The sequence below is a fragment of the Aotus nancymaae genome, unplaced genomic scaffold (assembly GCF_030222135.1).
Source record: "Aotus nancymaae isolate 86718 unplaced genomic scaffold, 86718_ANA_hifiasm-v0.15.2.pri h1tg000041l, whole genome shotgun sequence".
In the NCBI taxonomy this organism is placed as follows: Eukaryota; Metazoa; Chordata; class Mammalia; order Primates; family Aotidae; genus Aotus; species Aotus nancymaae.
The window spans coordinates 20,988,724-21,012,346 of NW_026988455.1; the positions used below are offsets into that span (position 1 = coordinate 20,988,724).

The following is a 23,623-nucleotide window of genomic DNA, read 5'->3' on the forward strand; positions in this document are numbered from 1 at the left end:
AGCCCGCGCGGGGCGCTGGCTTGCTGCGTGCGGCCATTTGACCCCGTTCCTGATTTAGGGGAGCAATTTGGGGTGTCCGCAGCACAGGCCAAAGTGAGTGAAGGAGGGAGCAGTGCGTGCTCTCCTTCCCAGTTTTTCTTGGGAAAGCATTTCAGAAAGATTTCCTTTAAGAAGGAGAGGTTGGCCGGGCGCGGTGACTCACGCCTGTAATGCCAGCACTTTGGGAGGCCGAGGTGGGCAGATCACCTGAGATCAGGAGTTCGAGACCAGCCTGGCCATGATGAAACCCTATCTGTACTAAAAATACAAAATTAGCCCGGTGAGGCGGTAGGCACCTGTAGTCCCAGCTACTCGGGAGGCTGAGGAAGGAGAATGGATTGAATCCCGGAGGTGGAGGTTGTCGTGAGCCTAGATCACACCATTGCACTCCAGCCTGGGCGACACACCAAGACTCCATCTCAAAAAAAATTTTAAAAAGTAGAAGTTGGAAAACATATATCACCTTCTGCTGTTTGTTAGTCAAGAAGGTGTGTGAAGACCTCTTAACTCTTGGGGGTCTCTTTGTCTCTAGTTGGGATCACACCTTATCATTAGTGAGGTTTTGCGAACACAGGGGCGTTATCAAGGCTGAGCCACGTGCTGGTGGGGACCCAGTCCATCCCGGAACTAGCAGGAAGGGAAGGGTCTGGGGAAGATGTCATCTCTTCCCCACCAGGAGATCGGGGAAGGAGCTGTCCTGCCTCTGACCCAGGGCCAGTACAGGACACCCCCACATTCCCAGGCTACCACGGGTCAGGGAGGCTGCTGGGATCCATCACTCCTCCAGCCTGAGGGGAGCCTACCACCCCATCAATCCGTGAGGCCCCTGCAGACCCAGCCCCTACAGCAGCACAGAAGTTACCTTAGTGAGAACAGGGGATGCAGTTAGCTGGAGCCCAGGCGGGGTCTTCATAGGGTTTGCTGTCCTTCGAAGGCTCTGGGTCATGATCCAGTTTGGAAACCAGACACAGTGTGGGGACAGGGAGAAGAGGGGGTCCTTCATGTCCCTGTCAGCCTCCTCCAGGCCCAGCCCTTCTGGAAGCCATACTCAGGAGGAGTAGATGCTGAGCCCTTTCCTGTACCTTAGCGTGGCACAGACAGAAGCCACCACCTCTGCAGGGAAAGCAGATATATTAGGAACCTCTCTGTGGAAGTCATGAACACATGGGGACTGTAATCACCCACGCAGGACAGATTTGTTCTATAGGTGTCCAGTTTTATTTGAGTAGAACCCGCTGTCTCCCCCAGGAGAGGTGTAAGAAGCCTGGTCTGGTTCAGGAGGACCTCAGTTCCTGCGGCTGTGGATGGGGCCACCCGAGGTGCTTGCCACCCATGGCCTGTGGTGGTGACCAGCTAGGGACACAGGCTCCTTGGGACGTGGGGTCCAATTGCTGTCTCTGCTGCTCCTGCTTTTGACAGGACAGTTGTGGCTCTTGGGGGTAGCTTTGGGGCTGCAGGTCAGAACACACATCTCTCTGCTATGTTCCTGGTGGCAGTAACCCCTGTGGCAGCAGGAATGCACATTGTCCTGGGAATGGTGGTCGCCTTTGTGGCGATTGACCTCTGAGGGACCACGTCCCTGCCAAAGCCCCAGTTTGTCCACCAGGATTTGTCCCACAACTCTGATGATGGCCCAGGCCTCATCAGCCCTGCTGTCCATGAACAACCTTGCTGGGCCAGACTTGCAGCTCTGGACACCAGCTGCCCCAGGCCTGCCTTTCTGCAGGACGTCTTCTGCCCTGCGCCTTTTTTCCTGGGGGGTACACCCTGCAGAGGGTGGCTGATCTGTCTCCGAAAGTTGCTTTCTGGTGGTGCCTGTCCCTTCTCCGGCTGAGGGTGGACGTATTTCCTTTCCTGTTTGTCTCCTATTTCCCTGGCGTGGGCAGGGTGGCTCCTCCCACTGGCTTCTGAGGTCCTGGGTCTCTTGGTCCCATGTCCCGGCTCCCCTGGTCTGGGCCTCCTGTGGGCCTTGCCCTTGTCTACAGAGCCCAGCGCCTTCGGACTCTTCTGTGGGGCCTTCGCTTTTGGGCTCACAGGCTCCTGCTGCCCCGGGCCTTTCCCTCCCTTCCATAGGAGGTCACATGACCCCTGGGAAGCTGTCGTGTTCTTACTGGACACACTCTGGGAGGTGGACAGAGGGGCCTGAGCAGGTGGCATGTCTGCAGCGGGGAGCATGTCCACGTGGCGGCCAGGAAGGCACAGGCCTGTGGCGCCGTCCTGGAGGAGGATGCCGGAGGCACGGCCTGGCAGCTGCTCCTCTGGATCCACCGGCACTATGAGCTCGATCTCACTGACCACCTGCACTCTCAGGCACAGCTGCCCTGGATTCTCAGCAACACAGACTGTGGACACTGAGGGGTTACTAGTGGTCCCCAGAGCCCCTGATCTCCTCAGATCCACCTGAATGCTTCCCAAATTTACCTTCACACTGGCTTCCGAGGTGACTTCCCAAGTGGGAGGCTTCTCCTCCCCCACCACCAGGGGCTCCAGGGCGTCCTCTGCACTTGCCCACGGGGACCCTACCTTGAGCTCCTGCAGGGCTCTGCTACTACAGGGGTCTCCCAGGGACATGCTCTCACTCTCAGGCCACGGCTCATTCCCAGTCATTGCTGGACTCGGACTTGCCTCTAGGATGGTTTCCCCGGATCCTGGGACCATCTCCCTGTGCCAGGTTCTGCCCCCAGGGCTGAATGTGAGGGGCTGAGACCCCCTGTCCTCCTGTCCAGTTGGAGACACCTCTGATTGCCCATGGGTGTCAGCTGACTGTGACCTTCTTGGGGCCCTCTGGACTTCCTCCTGCTCAGGTGGTGGGGGAGGGAGAGGGCCACTCATGGTGGGGACTGACTTGCTTGTTGTCCAGCTGTCTCCTGGACCATTCTGGGGAGGTTTTCCCAGGAAAGTGGCAACCTCAGCTACAGATTCAACCTGAGATTCACAGGAGGCCAAGGGGGGAAAGGTGAAGTGTGGGGGAGGCAGGGGCTGAGCCTCACATGACCAGACATTTATGGGCTCCAGGGACTGGAGGTCTGGACCCCACCTGTGCCTCACACGAAACCTTAAAAGATGTGCTTCCAGCATCTGCTGAGTTCAGGGATGGAGGAAGGAAAGCTCCTGGGAGGTGTTCACGTGGGCTTTCCCACCTCTCCTGGGTGCCAGCTTCCCAGGGTCCTGGCAGGTGTCAGACTTGGGAATAGCACATTTGGCCATGAGCCAGGAGCGACTCACAGGCGTGGGGATCCAGCCCTCCTTGATCTCCCCCACCTTCCTTCCCAGATGGACTTGCAGCTTATTTTCCGGATGCTGCTTGTCTGGGTCCCCGGGTGCAGAACTTACTGATTGGTAAGCACATCACCTTCTGCCTCCTGCTTGTCTTCCTCCAGAAGCTTCACTGAGGTCCTTCCTGAGCCTCTGGGTGGATCTGCTGGGATCCTCTCCAGCTTTTGCCCTCGATCCCGGCTTGGGTCTGGCTCTCGTTTGGACCTTAAGCACCCCTTCCCAGAGAACCTTCCAGAGCTCCTGAACCCTGTCTTCTGCCCATCCTCGCTGTGCTCCCCCGAAAATTCAGAAGGCTGGGAGGGCAGGTGGGCCCCCTGTGTGTCTTCTGCCTGATGCTGGGGCCTCCCTGGGAATTCCCCCTGGGGCGGCAGCGGGTCTCCAGGTGGCTGGAATCTGCCGAGCAAGCCACAGGGCTGCTCCTGGTGGATGGCACTCCTTCCTCGCCACCGGTGCTCTGGGAACTCAGGGCTGGTGGCAGCCCCGGAAAGGATGGTGGCTGACTTGGGACAGTGTGGGTCTGGCCTCTCCTGAGGAAGGTGGGCAGTGGATTCCCTCAGGATGGCCTGAGACTTTTGGAGGAGAGAGGGCAAAACCCTCTTCCACTTTGATCGCTTCTGCAAGGGCCATTCAAGATACTCCTTTCCAGTGGGGATGGCAGAATGTGCCCTCTGCTGGGATGTAAGGCAAGATGCCCCACAGCCCCTAATTCGGGGTGGAGAAGAGAACAGAAGGCTTGGGACACAGGGTGAGAAGTGGGCCTGGGTCTGGATTCCAGCCAGAGGTGGGGGCTGGGGCCAGGGCCTGGCTGGAGTGAAAGGTTGAGGCTGGGCCATGTGGTAGGGCTGGGGTGGTGCCTGGGGAAGCTGTGAGGATGCCTCAACCTCAGGTTCACGTGGAAGAGAAGTGGCGGCTTCATGGAATGATACCCTGTGCCTGTTTCCTGAGGAAGCCTTCGAAACCCAGGCCGCGGCCACCAGGGACTCAGTGTTGAAAGAGGGGAGGTCCCAGAAGAGCTGGCTGCATTTCTGCTGAAAGTGGTCCCCCATGGCTGTGGCGTCAGAGACCTGCTGTGGACTGGGTGGCTGCTGTGGTTGGGCTGTCTGGTTCCAGAAGGGATGGAGAGTCGTGGCATCCCACTCCTTCCGCAGTGGTGTCATCTGCGGGCAGTCCGCCCCCTTCCCTTCTTTCTCCTGCCGCAGCTTCATCACTGCCTTCTTGGTGATCAGAGTCTCCAGCAGCTTCTGCACGTCAGGATGAATGAATGTGCACTCACCTGCCTCCATCTGCCGGGGTGTGGGGTCTCCCCAGAAGGAAGCCTTTGGGGGGTGGTCAGGAAGATGCTGTTGCTGGAATTTGCCATGTGAGCAGGTGGAGAGGCCCCACGTGGTAGCAGCCTCCTTCAACCAGGAGAGGTCCCCGGTGAGATCGCCGGAGCGCCCAAGGCCAGAGATCACCGTGGTTGGAGCCGGCATCCGCTGCTGGTGTGAAGGGGAGCTGTGGGGGCCGGGGCGTGTTGTGGAGCCACACGGAAGTCCAGCCAGGCTGGAGGCATGTAGGGGTGGAGAGGAGGCCGTGGGCCCACGGGGCTGTGGTGAAGGAGGAACAAGCGCATGTGGCCGGAGTGCAGGGCGCTTTAGGGTAGGCAAGGGCTCTGGTGGCCTGGCAGCACACAGGGTTAAGTGTGATCCAAAAGGCTCTGAGGAGGTCGTCGGGCCTGGTGACAGGGTGGAGGCCAAAGGAGCCAGGGAAGCCGGGGACAAGCCAGTGGGAGGCAGGTCTTGCATACATTTCCCATGTGGCTGGGGGGCTTGAGCAGGCGCTGGTTTGCGGATATCACCCGGGGGGTCTCCACCTAAGGGCGGATGGGAGCTGCCCTCACCCGTGAGCTTCCTTGGGTGGCTGCAGGAGATAGCAGGCACAAGCTGCAGCCAGGAGCAGGGGATCCAGAGGCCCGGAGGGCTGGCACCTGGGGCCCACAGTCCCTCCACCTCCCCCACGGCTGGCTTCACAAAGCTCTGCCTATGCCCACCCCAGGGCTTCAGTCCCCTCCTGTCCCTTTCCCAGGACCTCCCCTCCCAGGTCTCCACCAGGCCCTAGGGTTACTTCAGAGGCCCTGGTAGGAAGGAGGACATGGGGAGAAGGGGACGCTCCTCACCTCTCCAGAAGACAGGACAGGTCCCGAGTCTCCTCCAGCTCCCTCAGGAGGATTCTGCAAGCTGGGAGTCAGGAGGCGGGGTTACGTGGGGAGGGCAGTGCCTGGGATCCCCACGGGAGGCCTGGTGGATGTCTCTTTAAGGCCACCAAGGGTGATTAGACCCTGAAGCCCATGCATGTGTCCAAGGCCACCTGACCCCGATGGTGACAGCAAGGTGTGTACCATGCAGCACTTTGTCATTTGTAGAAAGGGCTTCCACAGACACCCCCTCATGGATGTCACACCATCTTGTGGGGAGAGCGGACAGGGGTGGTCTCTAAGAGGAGTCAGCCATAGCCGCGGTGAACAGCTGCCCACATGGACCTGGAGCCTCCCTGACCTCCCCCTGTACCCAGGCAGGCATTGGTCCCTTCCCCACCCCGTTATGGGCCATACCGGGTCCGGCTCCCATGGCTTCATTCCAGCAGGGAATCTGAGGAGGCCCCAGGGTCTGACTTCCCTCCCGGCAGCTTCCCTTCTCAGGCCTCTGCAAATGACTTCCTAAGGGCCAGGCAATGCTCAGTCACCTCTGAGGAGTCCCAGGGACCAGCAGAGCCTCACCTTTCAGAGCTGGGATCTCTTGCCTGCTCCTGGATCTTCCCCTTCTCTTCCTCTGATCCTGAGAGGCAAGAAAGGGTGAGGCGCTGGGACCAGTTCTCACTCTCCTCTCCCCAGACCAGCTGCACTCACACCGTGCTCATGAAGGACTCAGCTTTCTGCCTCTAGCTCAGGGAGCTCCGTGTGCGTTTCTTTCACCCATGGTTACCCTGCATGAAGTGTTTTCTGTTTTCCTACTTACAGAAATGCTAGGAGGGTTTTCTGTGTGACTCCACCCTGGATGTCCCCAGTACCTGCTCCTCCACTCAGGGAACACCCAGGCTCAGACCCCAGGCTCCTCTGAGCTGCCAGTAGGATTCTGCTTCCGAGGCCAGAGGTGAGTCCAGGCTCTGTGGGAGGCTCTCAGGGGCTCAGCACAGCTCCACATCACCCCACACAGAGGAGGCTGGGCCCCAGCACCTGCCCCGGGAAGGGCTGATGAGCCAGGGCCGGGTCCTGTCTCCCACAGAGCCCTCGCCCCCCTCCTGAGCTGGTCTTCACCGCTGAGCCGGGTATTGGTTTGTGCCCTGAAGCCTCCTGCCCACCCCACAGATGGTCTGGGAGCTGGGCATGGAATCCTCTACACACTTTCACCCCGCCTGCCCTGCCCTGCCCTGAGGGACCATGAGATTTCCCATTGTAGGAGCGTCTCTCTCGTTGCTTAGGAAAAGTGGAAATGAGGGGAGGAAAAGAAGAGAGAACCTTTCTCTGTGGAGCTGGGCTGAGGGCTCCTTACCTCCCTGCTGCTCCTCTTCCTCCAGGGCAGATGTGAGGGTGGGTCACTGGGGAGGTAGGGGAGTAATAGGAAGAGGAGCCCCAGGGCACATACCCCAGTGAGGATGAAATCCATCACCGAGGGAGTGGAGCTGGGGGTCAGCCATGTGGCATTAGGGCTCTTCAGAGGAAAGAGCATTTTTTCCATCTGAAGTGCAAAGTCATGCCTTCAAGCAACTGAGCCCTGGGCATCCCCTTTGGGACTAGGGACTGGGGCCCAGGCCTGCATTACAGAGCTGGGGCCTCCTCCTCACAAAGGGCTCCTGGGGGCAGGGGAGGGGCAGTGGGAGGAAGAGGCTGAAGCACAGCCCTGCCCTCAGCTCCCAGCCCCAGGTCTACCAGATCCCTCCTTCCCACTCCAGCAGCTCACCCTGTCAGAGACAGGCCTGGGTCCATTTTCTATCTGTCCCCTGGAACACAGATGTTACCCAGTTTTGTGGAGATCTCTGTGCCAGTCCCTCCATTTCCTGGTTCTTTGAGATCTAGACTCTCCCCAGATTTGCTGTGATTTCTCAGGTCTCTTGCTCTCAGCATCTCCTCTGTTTGCAGTTCTACTTTCCCCCTTAATATGTTCTTGCCCTGCATCAACTCAGACACAGAACTTACATTTTTTATATTTACTGATCATTGTGAATTTTAATTACAATTTTCATAACTTTTTAAAAGCTCAATATTTATTTTTGCAGGCACATAGTAGGTGTGTGTGTTAATGGGGTACATGAGATACTTTGATAAAGGCATGCCGTGTGTACTAATCACAGCATGGTAAATGGTGTGTTCATCACCTCAAGGCTTTTTCCTTTGTGTTACAAACCATCCAATTATACTGTTTATTTTTTAATGTACAATTAAATTATTATTGACTATAGGCATTCTGTTGCTGTCAAATACTACAAATACTCATTTTATTCATTCTTTCTATTTACATTTTGTAGCCATTAACCATCTCCACCTCTCTCCCCCTGCACCTGCCTTCCCAGCCTCTAGTAACCATCCTTCTACTCTGTACCTCCATGAGTTTGACTGTTTAATTTTTAGCCCTCACAAATAAGAGAGCACATGTGATGTTTGTTTGTTTTTCTTTGCCTCATTTCATTTAATGACCTCCAGTTCCACCCATGTTTGTGCAAATGATAGGATCTCATTGTTGTTTATGGCTGAAGAGTACGCCGTTGTGTATATGCACCACCTTTTCGTTATCCATTCATCTGTTGGTGGATACTAACTAGGTTGCTTCCAAAGCTTGGCTGTAGTGAACAGTGCTAGAAGAAACATAGCAGTGCAGGTATCCCTTCAATATACTGATTTCCTTTCTTCTGGGTATGTACCCAGCAGTGGGATTGCTGGATCCTATGGTAGCTCTAGTTTTAGTTTCAGAGAAACTTCCAAACTGTTCTCCATAGAAGTTTTACTGACTTACATTCCCACCAACAGTGTATGAGAATTCCCTTCACATCCTCACCAGCATTTGTTACTCCTTCATTGTGGTTTTGATTTGCATTTCTCTAATCAATGATGTTGAGCTTTTTTCTATGTTTGTTGGCTGCATGTATGTCTTCTTTTGAGAAGTGTTTGTTCATGTCCTTTGCCCACTTTTTAATGGGGCTGTTTTCTTCTTGTAAACTTCCTTAAATTCCTTGTAGATTCTGGATATTGGACCTTTGTCAGATGGATAGATTGCAAAAATTTTCTCCCATTCTGTAGGTTGTCTGTTCACTCCAATGATAGTTCCTTTTGCTGTGCAGAAGCTCTTTACTTTAATTAGATTCCATTTGTCAGTTTTTGCTTTGTTACAATTTCTTTTGGCGATTTAGACATAAAATATTTGCCCATGCCTATGTCCTGAATGGCATTGCCTAGATTTTCTTCTAGGGTTTTTATAGTTCTGGCTTTTACATTTAAGACTTTAATTTTTCTTCAGTTAATTTTTGTATAAGATGTAAGGGAAAGATCCAGTTTCAATTTTCTGTGTATAGCTAGTCCGTTTTCACAACACCATTTATTAAATAGGAAATCTTTTTCCAGTTGTTTGTTTTTGTCAGATTTGTTGAAGAACAGATGGTTATAGATGTGCAGCTTTATTTCTGAGATCTCTATTCTGTTCTGTTTTTTTTTTTTTTTTTTTGAGACGGAGTTTCGCTCTTGTTACCCAGGCTGGAGTGCAATGGCGCAATCTCGGCTCACTGCAACCTCCGCCTCCTGGGTTCAGGCAATTCTCCTGCCTCAGCCTCCTGAGTAGCTGGGATTACAGGCACGCACCACCATGCCCAGCTAATTTTTTGTATCTTTAGTAGAGATGGGGTTTCACCATGTTGACCAGGATGGTCTCGATCTGTTGACCTCGTGATCCACCCGCCTCGACCTCCCAAAGTGCTGGGATTACAGGCTTGAGCCACCGCGCCCGGCCCCATATTCTGTTCTGTTGATCTATGTGCCTGTTTTTGTACCAGTACCACTCTGTTTTGGTTACTGTAGCCTTGTAGTATAGTTTCAAGTTGGGTAGCATGATGCCTCCAGCTTTGTACTTTTTGCTTAGGATGGTCCTGGCTATGAGAGCTCTTTTTTGGTTTCATTTGAATTTTTAAATAATTTTTTCTAATTCTGTGAGAAATGTTAATGGTAATTTAATGGGAATAGCATTGAATCTATACATTGCTTTGGGCAGTATGACCATTTTCACAATATTGATTCTTCCTATTTATGAGCATGGAATTTTTTCCATTGGTTTCTGTCCTTTCTGATTTACTTGAGCAGTGGTTTGTAATTCTCCTTGAAGAGGCTTTTCACTTCCCTTGTTGCAGTATGGAAATTATGACAGTGAAAGAGATCAGACTTAATTGACTTCATCTTGCGTCTAACCTTTAAGCCATCCTTGTTCATTCTTGGGCATACGCTGAACTAACCTCAGGGAGGAATTTGTAGATCTTGCACTTGATGGGTCAGCTTGTACCACCTAGACCAGTAATCTGGCTCAATCAGTTCTGAGATCCCACCCAGGAACAGAAGTCAGTAAGAAAATTTCACTTCAACCCCTATGATGCCATCTCCAACTTGATCAATCAGCACTCCCCACTTCCCTAGCCCCTACCTGTCAAATTATCTTTAAAAACTTAGGCCAGGCACACTGGCTCACCCCTGTAATAATAGCACTTTGGGAGGCTAAGGCAGGCAGCTAGGCTGGTCTCAAACTCCTGACCCACTCCTACGCTGGCTTTGAGACCAGCCTAGCTGACATAGTGAAACCCCGACTCTACTAAAAATACAAAAATTAGCCAGGCATGGTGGCACATACCTGTAATCCCAGCTACTCTTGAGGCTGAGGCAGGAGAATCACTTGAACCTGGGAGGCAGAGGTTGCAGTGAGCCAAGATCACAACATTGCATTCCAGCCCAGGCAACAATGCAAGACTCCGTCTAAAAAAAAAAAAAAAAAACTTAGATTCCCAAACGCTCAGAAAATCTGATTCGAATAATGATAAAACTCCAGTCTTCTGCAAAAGTAAAGTAAAAATACAGGTAAATTAATTCTTATGAAGTATATTGTTACAAAGGCTTTTTGAGTTTATATATAACAGCAGAACAATATTACAAGATAGAACCTTCAAAAATGACTTCATTGCAACGCTCAGTCCCTAAGGAAAAGAGAAACGTGGAAAAATCAAATGCTTTCTTAATGGCACAGAGGTTATTGTTTTCTTCTCTAATTACAACAGCAAAATCTAGATATCTGTGTATATATACATGCATATGTTTTTAAAATTTTATATACATGTCATTCTCCATTTTATACAAATTTTATATAGAATGCATTTATAAGACGTGAATTGGAAAATATTAAGCGTTAGTAAAGAAAATAATGAATAACTCCTGGAATAACTTAGAATTATTGTTTTTATATTTATCAACAGCTCTAGAACTTTAATATGGACATAGATATAAGTGCCCACCTCCTTGGAATTCCATTTTGATTGTTCTTTTTGTTGTGTTTTTTTAAATTTTTGTTTGTTTTGAGATGGAGTCTCGCTCTGTCGCCAAGGCTGGAGTGCAGTGTCGCAGTCTCCGCTCACTGCAACTTCCGCCTCCCGGGTTCAAGCGATTCTCCTGCCTCAGCCTCCTGAGTAGCTGGGATTACAGGCAGCCACCACCATGCCCAGCTAATTTTTTATTTATTTATTTTTTTAGTAGAGACAGTGTTTCACCATGTTGGCCAGGCTGGTGATTTCCCAGTTTGAAAAGTAAAGATTTCAGCCAGACGGATACATACTTTGTGCTGTCACATTGCCATCTGGTGGCTAAATGTCTCTCTTACACAGTAACCCAAAATAATAACCGTTATATTAAAGATCTTTTTTAAAAATTGTGATAACCATTAAAATGGTTAGAAATATACAATTCATAAGCAAAGACACAACACTATGATATTTACATGTTTATCACACGTCAAATACATTTAAATATTTTGTGATGTATGAATCTTTACATTCCTGAACCATCTATAAATTTCAATTTCCTAAGGTTAAATTCAGACAGGGTTTTAAAAGACTTTTAACTAGCTAACAAAGAAAAATGTGCAATTTCCATTAATCTCCCTGGTGACCAGCTTTCCCAAGACTCAGGGGAGGTCATATGTGTGTTTGTGTTTTAATATGGTTTTTCTGTGTATAAAAGTGATATATGTTCATCTTAGAAAATTTAGAAATGACAGAATTTGATTTTTCTTGTTCCAAATGCTTTGGGAGGATTTCCGGTATTGATCGCAGTGAGGAAGGAATAATTTCAGGACACTGGCTTTCCACTTCCATGAGACTCCAGCTGGGCAAAGTGAACTGGAGGGCCTCAGGCCTATGGCCCCAGAGTACCCTCCTCTCAGGCCCGTACCTGGCTCTGGATAGTAAATCCCACTGCAGAACGGAAGAGGCTGCTTCCACATCAGCCAATGGGCCCAGACTCCAGAAACCTGGATCTGTGCAGTACTCAGAAAGGAAAGTACCAACCACCCAGACCAGAGCTGGCAAGAAGGTCAAATGGGATTGAGTCATTCATTCAACAAATATTCACTGAGCTCCAGCCAAATGCCAGGCACCGTGTTCAGGATATAGATGACAGGTAATCCCTGCCCTCAGCAGGCTGGGGTGGAGAGCTGTCATCACAACTGACTTCATGACAATCACATCCCATCAGAGATAAAGTGAACACTTCTAACAAACCAAAAAGAAGAAGAAAAAGAAATGTACGCTCCCCATTTCTTTGTCCAAAGTGGTAAAACTGAGTGATTTGTGAACTTCCTATTTGTATGTCTGAGTGCCACAAAGCATGGCAATTACCCCACATGCCTTTACTCATTCCAAACTAACTGTGCTGAAAACACCACACAGTGGAGATTTTCTTCATGCCTGCTCAGACCTGACTGTTCCATACCCACGGGCGCGCTTGTCTTCTCCAAGTTGAAAGAGGTAGCGCCATCACCAGTATTTTTCTTGGAAGGGCAGGAAGTAAAAACACATCTGAATAACACTCAAGAAAATACTGTTTATATCCAAGACGATGAATTAGTCTTTTTTTTTTTTTTTTTGAGACAGTCTCACTCTGTCACCCAGGTTGGAGTGCAGGGGCGCAATCACAGCTCACTGCATGCTTGACCTCTGAGACTCAAGCCATCTTCCCCATTCAGTCTCCTGAGTCACTGGGACTACAGGTGCACTATGCCTGGCTACATTTTTTATTTTTTGTAGAGACGGGACTCACTATGTTGCCCAGGCTGCATCTTTATTCTTTTATTCCATCCTCAACCAAGGTCATGTTACTGTAATAGACGTGAAATACCACAGCCGCGTGTGCCTCAGCAGGCAGGGGCTGCCAGTGCTCTTCGTATGGCTGAGCATTTCAAAGCCACATTGATAGCTGTTCCACAGGTGACCTCAGGGTCCCTGAGACTGGCTCTTGGAGGTGATCTAGCAGTGTTCTGGTAGCTGAGCTCGTCCAACAAGTTCACACTGGCACTGAAAATGATTTCTGGGCTTGGGGTTTTTCTTATTCCAAATTTGGGCCCAGCCCCAGGGTGGACAGAGCCAACACACGAAGGACAGCCTTCTGCACCCACAGCCGACCCCGAGGAGTGGCAAAGGGAGACGCGCAGTCCCCAGGGGGCAGGGAAGTTGGAACACACCCTTTGCGGGCCACACACACTTTTGCTGAGCACAAAATTCCCTCCAGCTGGGCAGACACAGGAAAAGCAAAATGAATCAGTAGAGCATGTGGCACATCAGCAAGGAGTTCTATGGAGGAAAGCAGAGCAGGAGAAGGACAGAACAAGGGACACAGAGTGTGAGCTGGGGCGCGGGAGCAGTGTTCGAGAGAGTGGTGGCAAAAGCTGTGGAAAGGCCGACATCGGGATGTGGTTCTGAAGAGAGTGAGGATGGTGGGTAGCTTTGTGTGGAAAGGGCACGTCAAGCCCACCTCAGCCTCCCAAAGTGCTGGGATTATGGGCTGAGCCACCATGCCTGGCCCTCATTCATTAATTTTGTGACATGTTTTAAACATAGTGCTACCTGTATTTCAAAGCACCATTTCCTGTCACCATTTTTAAAAGAACATAGAAATTTGTTTCATAAATAAAAAGAAAAATTCACTTGAAAGCAGAAACCCAGCTGTAAGTATAAAGGTGTTTTATGACATATTTTTAAAAGCATCCCAGGCTATTATAGAAAGTGAACACATAAAGAATTGAGGATGTAGACCTTGATATCTTCTTGAGGAATTCTGCAAGGGCTCATAATTGATCGCCCCACAGAAGAAGGAAGCTCTCTTTTCTCTCGTAGTGACACCACAATCCAAGGTTTTCCCCGCCTGGAAAGATGCTGAAGATCTTAGTGGAATAAGGAGGACTGAGAGTGTGTTTCTAGCTCTACAACAGCGTGGAGGAGCTGCTGCTGTTAGGCCCACAGTGCTCCCGGTGACTGGAAGCCTCCTGCCCCAGAGTTCCAGGGATGCTCTGGCACAGGTGGTTGTTAAACGTGAAGCCTCAGTGTGCAGGCTGGATGGTCACCCATCTGCAATGAGCAGGCCTGTGGGAAAGGAGGAAGCCATCCCTGGACTGCAGGATGGGACGGATCAGGGAGGGCCATTTTGATGATGGCATTGTGATACTTGATCATTCAACATGGACTTTGAATTATGAAACTTCAGAGGGTGTGGAATTCATGCGAATGTGTGTGTGTGTGTGTACACACACTATATAAGATATATTAATATATATGCAATTCTGTATATATACAATTTCTGCTTTTCATGTATCATATATGAAATATCAAATATACCATATATATCATATTTATATCATATACATTAATATATATGAAAAGCAGAAATTGTTATAAGCTTTTTTCTGTTTTTCTTTGTTGAGGTTTTTTTTGGATACCTTTAATCTTGATATAATTTTACAATTGCAGAAAAGTATGAGAACAATACAAAGACCTGTATTTTGCCCTCTTTACTTTGTCATTCTCTCTCTCTCTCTATTCATCCACACATATATATTTGCATTATATATATATATATATATAACATATATGTGTAATAACCTACAGATACTCTGCCCTGTTGCCCCTCAAATACTCGATAACAAGGACATCTCTTGTATGACGACAGTACAAGGATAAAAATCTGGAAATTCAACATTGACACAACACTATGACCTAAAGCTCAGTCCATATTCAAATTTTGTCAGTTGTCCCAATAATATCCTTCATAACTATCCTCTAATGTGAAGATGTTCCTCAGGCTGTCTTTGTCTTTTATGACCTTGAAAGTTTGAAGAGGCCTGTAATCCTGGCACTTTGGGAGACTGAGGCGGACGGATGGCGAGGCCAGGAGTTCAAGACCAGACTAGCCAACATGGTGAAACCCCCGTCTCTACTAAAAAATACAAAAATTAGCTGGGCATGGTGGCTCGTACCTGTAATCCCAGCTGCTTGGGAGGCCGAGGTAGGAGAATTGCTCGAACCAGGGCCCAAGAGGCGGAGGTTGCAGTGAGCCGAGATCGTGCTGCTGCACTCCAGCCTGGGCTACAGAGCGAGACTCCATCTCAAAGATAAAAAAAGAAAAAAGTTGGAAGAATACAGGCCAATTATTTTGTTTGAGTTAGTCTGGCCTGTCTACATGATCCACGTTAAGGTGTTTGGGGAGGAATATTGGAAAACTGGCGTTCTGTCCTGAGCGCACCCTGTAGGGCAGCACTTAACTCTCATGCCATGTGCCTCGGGGCCCCTGGGATCAGTTTGCCTCATTTTGGTAATACGAACTTTGACTGTTGGGTTAAGGAGATGTTAACCAGGTTTCCCCAGTGTAAGTTTCCCTTTTTTCCATTGTAACTAATAAGCTGTTTTATGGGAAAATATTTCAAGGCCTTCGTCAAACTTTCATCTACTGTTCTTTCTAACCTGAATTATGTGTTACTATGGTGTTTGCCAAGCAGAGCCCTGCAGACATCATTGCTTCTGCAGTCAGGAATTGGTATTCTCTGCAAGGAACAATTTTTCCTTTTCTCTTATTTATTATTTGCTCATTATTTTACCTAAGTATGTACTTATAGGCTCCTATTTTATTTTATTCTTGTTTTTTATTTATCTTATTCTTGTTTATTTTATTTCTTTTGATGCTTAATTGTCTCCTATCTTAGTCCACTCCTGCTGCTATAGGAAGATACCACAGACTGGGTCATTTATACAGTAACATTTTATTTCTCACAGTTCCACAGACTGGAATTCTATGATTGAGGTGCTGGCAAGGTAGACATCATTCAGAGGCCTCTTCTTTTGACTTGTAAGTGGAAACTGTCTTGCTTGTGTGCTCATGTGACCTCTTCTTTGTGCTTGTAGGGAGAGAGATTGAGAGAGAGTGGATGGCAAGCTCTCTGGTGTCTCTTGTTATAAGGACAATAATCCCATCTTCAGGGTCCCACCCTCATGACCCCATCCAATCTTAATTACATCCCTATGGCCTCACCTCCAATACCCTCACACTGGGTGATAGATAGGGCTTCAAAACATCAATCTAGGGAGAACATAGACCTTCAGCCTATAACATCTCCTCCAGCCAGTTATGGCCTATTGACTGGCAGGGGACAGTTCAGGCCAACTCCTATGTCCTTTCACAAGCTCCCATATTATTGGGTACTTAATTACTTTCTGGTATAAGATGTGTTGAGTTATCTCGTCTCTTCTGTGTCCCATGCCTAGACATTTTCCAAGGACCCCTGTTTCCTTTATGGGGAGTGGTATTCAGAAGACAATGTCTGCATGCTGTATGTGAGCCCATTGCTTCTGGCTTGTCATTCTTCTGGGCCCTCTCAGCAGAGAGAACTGGGTGCACGCACACACACACACACACACACACACACGCATGCACATACACCTCACATATAACTAAGAACACTCATACACACCCCCACACATACACATGTATATATATACACACACACATGCATGCACATATACACACATGCACATACACCTCACATATAAGAACAGTCATACACACCCCCACACATACACATGTATATATACACTCATGCACATACACACCACACACAAATACATACACATGAACATACACACGAGCCCATACATACCACACACACACACCACAAACAAATACGAACACACATACACACCCCATACACATAGACATGCACACACACATATGTACATACACACCACACTCAAATACAAACACACATACATACCATACAAATACACGTGAACATGCACACCACACAAACACACACACCACACACATACACACATGCACATACAACACCACACACAGAAATACAACTACATACACACCCCACACACATACACATGCACATACACACCACACACACATACACAAATATTGAAAATTTGAAAATCATGCATCTTTTCAGGATACTGTGTTCACTAACACATCTAGATAGGATAAATTAATTAGAAATCCATTGGAAAAATGCTTCTCCTGTGCCCCTGGGAGAAGGAAGGAGGAAGCAAAGAAAGATTGTGTGGAAGGACTTTTGGCTGCAGCACAGTTTAAGGCATGTTTGCCAAGGATATTGGGCGTTCTTAAGCCATACTCTCCTGCCCTATCAGCTCCCCATCTCTCAGAGTCAGGTCAGTGTCCTATCCCTACTGAGCTCAGCCATTGGCTGGGAGCAGCCTGTGGGAATCACAGCATTGGCACAAACACAATGATAGATGTCAGAGTGCAGTTGTGGAAACCAATGGTCAATTACACTCCTTGCAGTTGGAGAGAGCGGTGCGTTCTTATGGCCACCACAGATGGTAATTATAGCCCGCAAACACTTCATTTGAAATAGTCATCCAGTAAATGGGTTTAGCTACAGGGTAAACCCAGAAGAAAGGATAACTGAACAGGAAAATGAGCAAATATTTCAGATAGAAGCCCAGTGGGGGAAGGAATGGGAAATGCAGAAAATTATGAAAGTACCACATGAAAAACAGTGAAAATGTGTAACATGACAGTGTTGGAGTACACGAGGAGAGAAGAGAGAACTGGACAAACGCAATGTTAGAATACTGGCCAAGAATTTTCCAAAATTATTATCAAGCCACAGAGTAAAGGTACTCTACAGAGCTTCTGTAGTGCTCGGAAGTTCTGCAAACCCCAAACCTAATAAACACGAGACCCCACCGGGCTTATCTTACTAAACTGCTGCAAATTCATCACAATGGGTCAGGGTGAGGGTGGAGACACTTTGCTTTCAAAGGAACAACAATAAGACTTTTCCACAAAAATCGTGAAAGTAAAATAATGGAGTGACATCTTTGAGGTGCTTAATGAAACTGTCAGCTTGTAATCCTATATGAGCCAGGGGTTGGGGTGCTGATGCCACATGCAGTCAAAAATCTACAACTTTTGACTCCCCAGAAACTTAACCACTTAACTACTACTGACTGAAAACCTTACCTGTAATATAAACGGTTAACACATATTTTGGATGTTACATTTATTCTCTACTGTATACTTACAATAAATCTAGGGAAAGAAAATGGTATTAAGAAAATGGTAAGAAAGAGAAAACGTATCTACTATTAAATGGAAGTAGAGTGTCATAAAAGTCTTTGTCCTGTTACCTTCACGTAGGTTAGGCTGAGGAGGAGAAGGAAGAGGAGGGTTGGTCTCACTGTTTCAGGGTGGCAGCGATGGAAGAAAATCTACACATAAAGTTGGCCCTGAACAGTTCAAGCCCGTGTTGTTTACAGGTCACCTGTACTTCAAAAATGAAAGTGGTCAAAGCTTTTCACTCAAGCAAAAAGTTAGAAAATTCACCTCCACAGGCCCACACTAAAAGAAATACTAAAAGGAATTTTTGAGTCAGAAGGGATCATAGATGAGAATACGTTAATGCAGAAAAGAATTAAGAGAACCAATATATGGCCAGTATAGGGATAAATCTAAATAAGCAGTGACTATTCAAAGAGCAGTCATAACAAGGGCTTTAAAATATATGTGGGCATAAATGATAATATCACAAGTGGCAGAAAGGAATTAAGTGGAGTTCATGTTTTAGGATTCTCACACTGTCAATGAGTTCTAAAATTTATGTGGATTATAAATCAAAAAGGTGAAGTATAAAACATTTAAAAGGAAACTTAGGAGATGATGATGATGAACTTGAGACAGGCACACACTGGGCGGCTTAAACAACAGGAATTTATTTCCTCATAATTCTGGAGGCTGGAAATCTGAGGTCCAGGTGTCGGCAAGATTGGTTTCTCCTGAGGCCTCTCTCTTTGGCTGGCAGTTGGCCGTCTCCTCCCTGTGTCCCCACATGGTCATCCCTCGTGTGAGTCTGTGTCAACATTTCCTTTCCTTATAAGGATATTGGTTAGATTGAACTAGGACCTCATCCTAATTACCTTATTTTTTTGTTGTTGTTTGTTTGTTTTCTGAGACCAAGTCTTGCTCTGTTGCCCAGACTAGAGTACAGTGGCTCCATCTCGGCTCACTGCAACCTCTGCTTCCCAGGTTCAAGCAATTCTCCTGCCTCAGCCTCCCAAGTAGCTGGGATTGCAGGTGCCTGCCACCACGCCTGGCTAATTTTTGTACTTTTAGTAGAGATGGGGTTTCACGGTGTTGGCCAGGCTGGTCTCAAACTCCTGACCTCATGATCCACCCGCCTTGGCCTCCCAAAGTGCTGGAATTACAGGCTAATGACCTTGTTTACCTCTTTAAGCCCCTGCCTCCAAATACAGTCACATTCTGAGATACTGGGGCTCAGGACTTCAACATGTGAAATTAGGGAGACAAAATTCAGCACCTAGCAATGACCTCATCCCAAGCTGAATTCTTAGTCGTGTTTTGGATTTTTCTACTCCCTGTGGCTGGTACATCTGCTTATCGTTTTTCCTTAGCCCAGATTTGAGTTACTAAAAGAAAAAAATTCAAAGGCTCGTGAGAATAGCCATCAACTCCAACTCTACTTATTAATTCGTTGTGTTTGTTTTTATTTTGAAACAGGATCTCACTCTGTTGCCCAGGCTAGAGCATAGCTCACTGCAGCCTTGACCTCCTGGGCTCCATCAGTCCTCCTGCCTCAGCTTCCCAAGTAGCTGGGACTATAGGTGCACACCACTGTGGCCAGCTAGTTCTTTATTTTCTGTAGTGAGGGGGTCTCGCTATGCCGCCCAGGCTGGTCCTAAACTCTGGCCTCAAGCAGTCCTCCTGCCTTGACCTCCCAAAGCTCTGGGATTGGAGGCATGAGCCACCACACCAGGCCTATTAATTCCTGACTACTTGCTTTCCCATGTGTCTCGCCTCCTCTACTGATGGTCTCCATGAGGGCTTTCTTTACTGCTGCATTCTCAGGACCGAAAGCAGTGCGTGGCATGTGCTAGATGCTCGGGAAGTACCTATAGAATGGGTAAATGGATGCCTCACCCCTCCCTACAGGCGAGGTCATTTCCCTCTTTCTCTCACACCCCCAATGCGTGGAGCATCTACCTAAATTTCCAATCTGACTCATTTCTTGCAAAATCTCCTTGTGCAGCTTTTGTCTGTAACGAGAAAGCTATCCAAATGCCCTTCATATTGATACTGACAAGAAAACGTCTCAAAGACATTTTTCACCTTTAAAAAGGAAGCTTCAGAACATTTTCTGCCTTGCCTTGCCCCAGGCCTCTGTCTGCTCAGTTCCCTGAAAGCCCTGTGCAGATGAGCCCTCACTATTGTTATGGTGATTATGTAGCCAATTCTCCTTAGAGGGAGTGAAGAAGCGGGGCCAGCCATGTCAGTCAGTACATTACTTTCTTTTTTTTTTTTTTTTGAGACGAAGTCTTGCTCTGTCGCCTAGGCTGGAGTGCATTGGCACAATCTCAGCTCATTTCAACCTCTGCCTCCTGGGTTCAAGCAATTCTCCTGCCTCAGCCTCCCAAGTAGCTGAGATTACAGATGCCCACCACCATGCCCTGCTAATTTTTTGTATTTTTAGTAGAGTTTCTCCATGTTGGTCAGGCTGATCTCAAACTCCTGACCTCAAGTAATCCACCCACCTCGCCCTCCCAAAGGGCTGGGGTTATAGGCCTGAACCACCACACTCAGCCAGTCAGTACATTTCTAACCACCTGCTCATTCCCCCAGGAATACTGAAAGGTTTCAGAACTCATGTGTCCATAGCAGTGGTTTAGAATGGGGAAACCACTTACTCAGCCTGGAAATTCAGTCCCAGGTTTTCAATCCATATTTAATCTCAGGAATAAAAAGAGAACACAGTGCTAAAATGGGCAGCCCTGTAACTTCCTGGAGGCTGTTGTGCAAACCTGCTGTTAGGAAATCAGGCTCAAAGGACTCCAGCAAAGGAGAATGATGCTGTCAAAGTCGTTCTGCTCCTTGTAGATCTCCCGTGTTTTTACTCCAGAAATGCTGGGACTTGATCCTAATCAAGATACTTAAGAAACCACAGGACATGCCTCCTTTCCTTGGCTCCTTCAACTTTTCCCACCCAAGCAAGATGCTGTCGGGGTTCAGGACCAGCATGACCACACACCTGGACACTCACATAATTGGATGAAGCAAGAGTGGTCGTTAATGTCCTCCAGCCTGTGGCATAAATAACCAGCAACTCCATTTGGGAGCGTGAAGTTTCAAACACAAAGTACCATAGAGTTTTGTGTTAAAAATCTAATGGGATTGTCAATTGAGAAAAATGACGAGGCAAGTCTCAATCATTTCAGGAGGTTTATTTGCCAAAGTTAAGGACACGCCCAGGAAACAGGTCTATGCGTTTCTCTGAAGATGATTTTGAGGACTCCAAATTTAAAGGGGAAAGGGCAGGATATTGAGAAGTACACAATTTTCATGTAAGAGGCGGATAGGGAAAAATAGTCATTCGTGTCTTTGTCTGACTCAGTGAATCTGCACTTTTTTTACGTAAGATGACATAAACAAATGGGGCAGAGGAAAAATGCAGTGAATCTGCATTTTACACAAGATAATATAGACAAAATGAGGCAGGGAAACAATCCAATATGCATTTGTGTCTGGTGGGCTGGGTGTGACCGAACCTGTAGACATAAGCTATCAATTTAAGTGGCCATGGTGAAATTTTAACAGCTCACTAGGAATTTCCTTGTGGGCAAAATATGGCGGAGGAGGCATGTAGCTTTATTATCTTGTAGCTATCTTATTTAGGAATTAAAAGCAGGAGGCAGGTTTGCGTGAACCAGTTCCCAGCTTGACTTTTCCCTTAGGCTAAATGAGTCTGGGGTCCCAAAATTCAGTTTTCCTTTCACAAGATCCAACTCAGTCTGGACTCTTTGTGAAGGAGGGGCTTCAGGGCTCCATCTGTGTAGGGGCTGGACCATGGCTGTACAGCTCCAAGTTAAGTACTGGTAGGAGTCGGGCAGAGGACTCATAAGGCTTTCTAGGAGTACAGACCACCCTCAGGCTCCCCTCGGCTCACCCCTGCTTCCACAACCCCCCCCCTTGAACCCCTCTAAGAGACCCTCCCAATTGGGCAATCACATGGCAGTGCATTATGGGCTATCATGGTGCCCTCTGCCCATCTTGCACTTGGCTGACTCTACCTCATCTTCCCAGGTAGATGCAATTCATTTCAACCAATCCCAGGGCTCAGCCACGGAGACCAAGGCCTTGTGGGGGCCGCAGAGGTGAGCTGGTGGGGGACTCTCGGTGAGCATGCTGCCAAACCCCCTTTATGTACAGAGCAGGACACTGAGGTCAACAATGGTAGAATGAGGGCCGGGCACGGTGGCTCACGCCTGTAATCCCAGCACTTTGGGAAGCCGAGGCGGGTGGATCAAGAGATCAAGACCATCCTGGTCAACATGGTGAAACCCCGTCTCTACTAAAAATACAAAAAATTAGTTGGGCATGGTGGCGCGTGCCTGTAATCCCAGCTACTTGGGAGGCTGAGGCAGGAGAATTGCCTGAACCCAGAAGGCGGAGGTTGCAGTGAGCCGAGATTGCGCCATTGCACTCCAGCCTGGGTAACAAGAGCGAAACTCCATCTCAAAAAAAAAAAAAAAAAGAATGGTAGAATGACTCACCTGATGTCCCCAAGGAAGGAGTACCAGGCACATGGGGGTAGACAGGCACCAAGGGGCTCAGGATGAGCACTCTTGTTCCTGGTGTCAAAGTGAACTATGCCAAAGGGTAGACTCCTTCCTTCAAACACTGTCCAACGTGCAGGAAGGAAGAAGGGAACTGAAATCATAAACCTGCCCCAGTCTCCTTTTGTCTCATCCACTGGCCATTTTTTGTTCAGGCTATGTGCAAATGCTTTCTTCACCTAGGTGACCTGATGAAGCCACGTGTGTGTGTATCTGCTCTTATCTTGGCTGGGATCGTGCTGGATCACCAGGAGAGAGTCACTCCCTGAGCTGGTTCTGAACTCACCATCTAGCATCCTGGCAAAGGCTCCCTGCCCTGCTGTCCCCAGTCTGGAATGTGTCTAATTGTAGGGAATCCATGAGCCCCACATTGGGCACCAGAATCTAGGAAGCCAGCCCTACATCACCCATGGGTACCCTGAGTTTGGTGGCAACAAAGAACGAGAAAAAGATTAAGAGAAAAAGTGGGACCAGGGGGCCATCACTTACTGGAGGTGATAGTGAAGGCCCTGAGCTCTGATCATCCACACTCTTTATTGATGACAATCACGTTGATCTATAGGGTAGGGGTGGAGTGATGGTGGAGTGAATCAGTGAGCCGGGACTGGTGTGTCATCCTAAGGACTGATAACAGTGGCGGTTTGGGAGTTTCACAAAACAAGAACATGTAGTTATCTTTAGCTTATTATCAATGTACAGCTGATGGAACTCGGGCCTTACAAGGAGTCTGCAGGAGGCCTTACAAGGAATCTGGCTACGTCATAGTGGTACGAAGGGGTTTTACGTCCTTGACCACAATGTTTCTGGTAACAGAGCCGAGGTCACCCTGCACTGAAACATGAGGCATGGAGAGTCCTTCCTCCTCAGAGGCCTGCTGCAGCCTTCCGCAGTTTGTTGTTCCTTGTTTATATGTTACTTATAACCAATTTATGTAGGCACTCTGTCAGTCCTTTCTCCTTTGCTGTTTTTCCCAGCATCTAATGTTAACAGCAGCTGCCAGTCATTACTGTCTGTTACTTCCTGCTAGGTGCTTCTTATTAAACCACTTTATCTTCATGGTTATCCATCCGCATTGTATAGATGAGTGAACCAAAAGGACAGAGGCACTTTTTTAATG

The 23,623-nt window shown here is 48.2% G+C and overlaps 2 protein-coding genes across 2 annotated transcripts in view; one reads left to right on the forward strand and one right to left on the reverse strand.

The window, feature by feature from the left end:
• Positions 1-23,623, forward strand: part of SPTLC1 (serine palmitoyltransferase long chain base subunit 1) — a 108,271-nt gene that overhangs the window by 16,227 nt on the left and 68,421 nt on the right. The gene's annotated exons all lie outside the window — the stretch shown is intronic.
• LOC105721527 (spermatogenesis-associated protein 31E1-like) lies at positions 1,325-7,031 on the reverse strand. The gene is given in 6 exon segments (XM_064361309.1): positions 1,325-1,782; positions 1,785-3,383; positions 3,386-5,214; positions 5,471-5,531; positions 6,071-6,128; positions 6,843-7,031. Coding segments are annotated over 6 exon segments (4,191 nt in total). The 5' UTR covers positions 7,029-7,031.